The 6,930-nt window shown below is 44.9% G+C and overlaps 1 protein-coding gene across 1 annotated transcript in view; it reads left to right on the top strand.

Annotated features, from left to right (window-relative positions):
* LOC107097909 (chromaffin granule amine transporter-like) overlaps positions 1-2,091 on the top strand; it is a 10,710-nt gene extending 8,619 nt beyond the window's left edge. The window contains exons 11-14 of the mRNA XM_015395256.1: positions 73-136; positions 220-339; positions 422-555; positions 1,642-2,091. Of these exons, the coding sequence (XP_015250742.1) occupies positions 73-136; positions 220-339; positions 422-555; positions 1,642-1,752 (429 nt within the window). The 3' untranslated portion in view covers positions 1,753-2,091. The remainder of the gene's footprint in view (positions 1-72; positions 137-219; positions 340-421; positions 556-1,641) is intronic.
* The last annotated feature ends 4,839 nt before the right edge of the window (positions 2,092-6,930 follow it).

The raw sequence follows: 6,930 nt of genomic DNA, 5'->3' as shown, positions 1-6,930 counted from the left end.
TCCATCCATCCATCCATCCATCCATCCATCCATCCATCCATCCATCCATCCATCCATCCATCCATGTTTTAGGTTCCTTTTGCCACCAGCATCTACGGTCTGATTGGTCCAAATGGCGGTCTGGGCTTCGCTATTGGTGACTTCCATTCCCAAAGCTTCTGACATACCTAAATATCTTCTGTGTGAAGGTTTGGTGAACTCTGTGTTTTGCTTCTTCAGGGATGGTGGACTCCTCAATGATGGCCATAATGGCTTACCTGGTCGACATCCGCCATGCCTCTGTGTACGGCAGTGTGTACGCCATCGCTGACGTGGCGCTCTGTATGGGCTTTGCTATAGGTAACGCCATCCAGCAGGAATATGTGGTGGAAAACATTCAAGAAACTTTTGTCAGAAAGATTTATTCTTTCTGCTGTTTCAGGACCTTCCACAGGGGGCGCTCTGGTCCAGGCAGTGGGTTTCCCCTGTCTCATGGTGTTCATTGGTGTGATCAACATCTTGTACGCTCCACTCTGCTTCCTCTTGCGTAACCCGCCTGTTCAAGAGGAGAAAATGGTAAATAATCCGAAGAAATGACATTAAAACTCAACTCCATTCCACTTATTTATGTATAAAAATACCATTGTGATAAAAATCCAGTCCGTGTTTTCAACACCACCTTAGTGCTAACACACATAGACATGCCAGGTTCAGATCCAGTCCCTATTTTTACGCCAGCCCACCTATTATTATTCACAAAAATGTCCAACCTAGCTGCACCTGTTCTTATCTGACTCTGACAAGGGTCCAAACTATTTTTTTATTTTTTTATTTATTTATTTTCACAGATCAAAATAAAAACTCAGAATACACCAATAGAATAAAATAAAAAAATAAAAAATGTGATGGAGTGTGACAGAAACCCTTTAGGGCTTATACCAAGGCCACACCCGTAAACCAACAAAATATCAGGCAGCTCACATTATGAAAGTCCTTTCAGAGAAAACAGAATAGACATGTACAGTAACATTATTTTTACATTTTAGCATTCAGATTTCAGGGGGTCAAATTTTTGTAAAATCATACATCACTGTCTTTTTTGGATAACAGTATTTTTTTCAAAGACTTTCTACCATTTATTTCTGAAGATTCCAAATATTTTCCATATTCATTCCATAATTTTGCACCACGATGCCGAAAAGAAAATTGCACTTGAGTTTTAATACTTAACGGTAAATGAAAAGACAAAGCTTGTCTAGTATTATAAGAATGCACTTGGCAGTTCTTAACAAAATATTTCTTGAAAGTATCAGGAGACTGACCTTGTTTTATCATAAAAATAAAGGTACATGTTTGATAAATATTAATTTCAAAAATATTCAACAGCTGTAATTTGGAAAAAAGAGGAGCACAATCTCACTCCAAGGTTTGGTGAAACATTTGCTGCCCTGCAGAATGAAGAGCTTCTTCATGTACAGCTCTCTGTGGAGGTCTCCTGTAAAGTCCAGAGGGAGACCCCAGGGCGGTCTAGAAGTCTGTTTGGCAAAATGCTGTAGTATCTCCTCTGCCCTGGAGAACCTTTGACCCTAAAGGTGTTCCTCAGGGATTCTTGGATTATTTATAACTTAACATCACATCTAAATCCAATGTACTGTGTTTCAGGCGATCATTGACCAGGAGTGCATGATGCACAGGAAGAGCTACAACACAAACAAAGACAGCCGTGAGTTTCCCCTGAGCGACTACAGTGAAGAGGAAGAGACGGAGGAGTGAAGGTGTCTGCGCTGTGATGTCGTCTAAAGACCCGCTTTGATTTCTCCTTTCCACTTCCTGTCCTCATTGTCTGAAACATGGGAGGTTTTCAGAAAAACATGGACGTAGTTTGAAGCTGCTGATGGAACCGGCAGGTTCTGTTCATGCGAACCCTTCAATGGTTCTGGTCCGTCTGTGTTCACTTTGTCCAAACTAACAGGAAACATCAACAGGCTTCATGTTTACTGTCTTCTCTGATGTTGCTGTGACGTGTTCTTAATGTGATCTTCTTCTGGAGCCGTCTGATGACATCACAGCACCATGATGAGTCAGAACCTGCTCAATGTTTCTGCTGTTTCTGGTCTACACTAATCTTTTATTAATAAAGGATCTGGTTTTGACATTATTTAACTCGTCATGAAGCAGAGGGAGAAAAACTTCCCACAAAACAAAAAAATCAAAAGCTTTGTTGAGAAACGGCGGGTGTGGCCCCTCAGTTCTAGTTTATCGTAAACAGTTGACATGGATGCTTTTAATTTTACACCGGTAATATTCCCTGACTGGTAGACCTTGTTAATTATCGGGAAAACTGAAAAACCATCCTAGAGGTTTAACAGAGTTGATCTGGCTTCTCTTTTCAGAGTAAAGCCTAAATGCTCAGATGTTAAACCGTCCCTTAGACAGTTCTCTGATCTACAGCCATGTGTTTACCTGCATCCAGCCCGTCTGGAGCCCGTCTGCTGCAGCGGATCTGAGCCACGTCTCACTACATTCATGCTTCCTATCTGACCTTTCATTTCCTGTCGCTTCGTTTCTTCCTCAAAGCTAAACAGGAGGAGGATGAAAAGCTGCTATCAGCCTCAGATCTGCTTCACCCAGGGAGGGTCCACTCCGCTGCGGGTCCACTTCCGTTCAAAACTAATATCTCAGAGCACATTTCATTCATATAATCATAAACAGTCCAGCAGTGCAATAAAGTATTCACACCCTGGCAAATTTAGGTTTAGAGGATCTCTTAACATAAATAAGACGGTTCTTCCAACTGGATGGGAGGATTTTCTGGAATGGTTCATCCAGGGTCCAGAACTGGGCCTGGTGGAGGATCTGTGGAGGGAGCTACTGCTTAGGGTGATGGTTAGGAGGCCTTCCGCCCTCTCAGTGATCAGGAGGGTTTAATTCCTTAAATGATTGAAAAGGAGATGAAAAAGTTTTTAACCTGTAGTTTTTGTTTATGAATTTGTTTGCTGAAAATAGCTAATCTTTTACATTTTAAATTTGTCAAGTCTTTGAACACGTTTGGGCTTAACTGTAGTTCAGGATATTAAAACGGCCTCCCTCACTGCTGGTGCTAATCTATAAACAGACGATCAGAAAATGCTGAATGGTCAGAAGTTTCCACTTTCTAAGGAAGCCAAGCAAGCACGAGGCGATAGTATACAGCAATGGCTCCCCCTCAACATGAAGACATCTCCAGGAAAAAAAGAACCTAAAACCAAACATGAGTGAGGGGAGAACATTTGCTGTGACCAACCGGAGAGCTGATTAGGAAATGATGATTTCATGGCAGCAGTAGCTCTGAGACAGCAAAACTTTCTATTCCAATGCTTCTCAGCCCTGATCCTCAGGCCTGCTCCCCTTCATGCTTTAGATGTGACTCAGTTGTGATTCACATTATAACCTTTCGCCAAGGTCAGCTGTGTGGATCCAGTGATCACCTGAAAAAAGCAGGAGAGGTAGAGTTTCAGAACCATCGTTCCATAAGATAAAAACACTCAAGCTAGTTTAAAGAGAAATGCCCTGAGAATTTAAGATGGATCCAACACACCTGAAACAAAGGCTGGATTCCTTCTTCTTCAGGTGATCAGGTTCTGCAGAGACCTGGAGACAAGTTGCTCATCTGATCACTTTATGATGGAACACAGAGAGACATTATTAAAGACAGACAGACATTATTGAAGACAGAGAGACATTATGAAACACGGAGAAACTGTCATGGTGGATCCTGAGAGTGGAGGGGAGGCAAAGGGGGACAGCGGAAGGGCCGATGGTCCTCTCCACCTCATAAGGACCGATGAAGCGTGGAAACATCTTCCTGGTCATGGCCTTAAGGGGAATGTCCCGAGTCGAGAACCAAACCCTTTGGCCCGGGGTGAGAGTAGGGGCGACCCTCCTCCTGTGGTCAGCCCACCTACGGTTCAGTTCTGCAGTCCGTCCGAGAGCCGCTGCGGTCCTGTTCCAGAAAGCTCTTCAGTGGCGGAATGTGGTGCTGAACTGAGGGAACAGCGATGTCAGCCTCCTCGGCCAGAAAAAGGGGAGGCTGATACCCGAGAGATACCTCAAAAGGGCAGAGTCCGGTGGCAGATGAGACATGGGTGTTGTGGGCATACTCAACCCAGGGGAGAAACTGGCTCCAATCGGTGGGGTTCGTTGCTGACAGGCATCTAAAGACTGGCCTCACACTCCTGGTTCATACGTTCAACTTGACCATTTGACTGAGGATGATAGCCAGAAGTGAGTGAGATTTTGGTCCCGAGGGCCAAACAAAAACTCTTCCAAACCTGAGAGATGAACTGGGGACCACTGTCCGAGAGGATGTCTTGGGGAATCCCATGAAGGCGGAAAACGTGCTTGACCAGGAGTTGGGCTGTTTGAAGAGCTGTGGGTAGTTTTCTCAGCGAAACAAGATAGTAGGCCTTACAGAAATGGTTGATAATTGTGAGTATGGTGGTCATACCTTTGGAGGTGGGTAGTCCAGTGATGAAGTCTATGGCAATATGAGACCAGGGTCTCTTGGGTATGGGTAAACCTTGTAGCAATCTGGCAGGAGGCTGATGAGAGGACTTGTTCCGAGCGCAGGTCGGGCAGGCTAACACGAACTACTTGACATCCTTCTGTAAGGAGGGCCACCAAAAACATTGATCAATGAGAGCCACAGTCCGACTGACACCTGGATGAGCCGAAAACTTGCAGGTATGGAGTTTATGACCCATGCAGGAATCATGGAAGGGACAAAAATTCTGTGGGGTGGACCAGTCCCAGTGTTAGGTTCAGACTGCTGAGCCTGATTCACAAGGTCCTCAATCTCCCATGTGACAGCGGCAACAGAGCAGCTAGGAGGGAGAATAGGTGCAGGAGACTTCTAAGAGTCATCAGGGGCGAACTGTCTGGAGAGAGCATCAGGTTTAATGTTACAAGATCCAGGATGGTAGGATTTTGAGAGGTTAAACCGGGAGAAAAACAGAGACCAATGGGATTGACAAGGGTTTAGTTTCTTAGCGGACTGAATGTAGGAGAGATTTTTGTGATCTGTCCATACCATGACTGTTTGAGCTGCTCCCTCTAGCCAGTGTCTCCATTCCTCGAGTGCAAGCTTAATGGCTAATAGCTCTCGGTCTCCAACATCATAAATTCTCTCCGCGGGGGATAATCTGCGAGATTAGAAGGCACATGGGTGTGAGAGTCAGAGATCTGGGAGAGGACGACTCCAACTCCTGAATCGAAGATGTCAACTTCCACAATAAACTGATTTGTGAGATCAGGCTGAATAAGCACTTGAGCATTTGCAAAAAGGTCCTTAAGATGATTGAAAGCAGCCTCAACCTAAGAGGAGCAGACAAAGGGGGTCTTGGTAGAAGTGAGTGATGTTAGGGGTAGAGCTGTCTGGCTGTAGTTCCGAATAAAACGACGATAAAAGTTTGCAAGCCCTCAAGGATGAAACCCAGAAAGGAGACTGATGGTTTGTGGAACTCACATTTCTCGGCCTTAACGAGCTTGTTCTCCAGAAGGCGCTGAAGTACTTGGCAGACATGAATCCTGTGCTCTGACAGGTTCTTAGAGAAAATGAGAATTTTATCAATATAAACAAAAACTAAAATATTCAGAAAGTCTCTCAGGACATCTTTGAACTAAGGCTTGGAAACAAGCAGGTGCGTTAGTTAAACCAAAAGGCATGACTAGGTATTCAAAGTGTCCAATGGGGGTTTTAAAGGCGTTTTCCATTCGTCTCCCTCCCTTATACGAAGAAGATGATAGGCATTTCTGAGATCCAATCTGGTAAAAACTGTAGCTCCTTGGACAGGCTCAAAAGCGGAGGATAAAAGGGGCAAAGGGTATTTGTTCTTTACTGTGATCTGGTTCAGACCTCTATAATCTATACAGGGTCTCAGGGAACCATCCTTCTTACCAACAAAACAAAAACAGCTCCAAGAGGTGAAGATGAAGGTCAGATGATACCAGCTGTATCTGTGCCCATTAAGCCTCTTCAATCTTTTTATTGAACCACTGGCTCAGGTTAGGAAACTTTCAGAAATGAAATCCTCCATCAGCTGAGGGTCAGAGCTACCAGCCGTTAGCTTAGTTAGCTCTGGTGTTTAGGGGAAGTTCAGGCTGCTCTGGGTCATATGGGCCCTCTGAGGTCACAGAGGAGAGTTTCTGAGGCACAAAGGGAGCATCGATACGCAGCAGCAGATTAAGCTAATATTTGCTGTAAGAACAAATCAATCCGATTGGCAGCTAACGAGGAGTATTATTCATCATTTGGAGATCTAGAAACTCCTGCCTCCCTGTTACACACTCCCCCCTGAGGGCGAGCAGCCAACCTGCAGGATCATCCTCCCACCCCCACCTCCCGCTTTGAAACCTGAACACACTGCAGCTCCTTCAAAGCTGCCCGCTTCCTTTGTGATGGCGCTCTGATGTGGCTGAGTCCGTGTAAACACGCAGGAAACGCTTCAGTCCTCAGATCTGGAAACTCTGAGGCTGATTTAAGATTAATCAGCATTAGACTCATTTAATCTGCTGCTAATATCCCTACAGATGCTCACGGCTCTCTGATGTTCTCCTTCAACGTGTGCCAGCAGGCCGTCAGGTGTCTGCTCAGGTTCAGCAGCAGCGGGTCGCACATTCAGAGGAAGCAAACAGATCATCTCCTGCTGTCCGACAGAGAGGAACGGACACGCAGTGAGGAGGAACATCTCAGCAAGATGAGGGAGACCCTGCAGGAGGAAGGCCTCTGATCTGCAGGTTCAAAAGGTTTTAATGATGTTCAGGAAAATAAAAATGAAATGAAACTTTGAGACCAGATTGTTCAAAATGGACGTTGTTTTCCAAACCTTTTACATCCCTAAAAAAAACCCTAAAATTATCCTGCAGCTGGAAATACGATCTGACAGAAGCACCTGAACCCTTCTGCTCATCCTC

The sequence above is a fragment of the Cyprinodon variegatus genome, unplaced genomic scaffold, assembly GCF_000732505.1.
Source record: "Cyprinodon variegatus isolate N-32 unplaced genomic scaffold, C_variegatus-1.0 Scaffold732, whole genome shotgun sequence".
NCBI classification, from domain to species: Eukaryota; Metazoa; Chordata; class Actinopteri; order Cyprinodontiformes; family Cyprinodontidae; genus Cyprinodon; species Cyprinodon variegatus.
The sequence above is the reverse complement of the archived record's forward strand: the minus strand, read 5'-3'. Positions and strand labels throughout refer to the sequence as shown.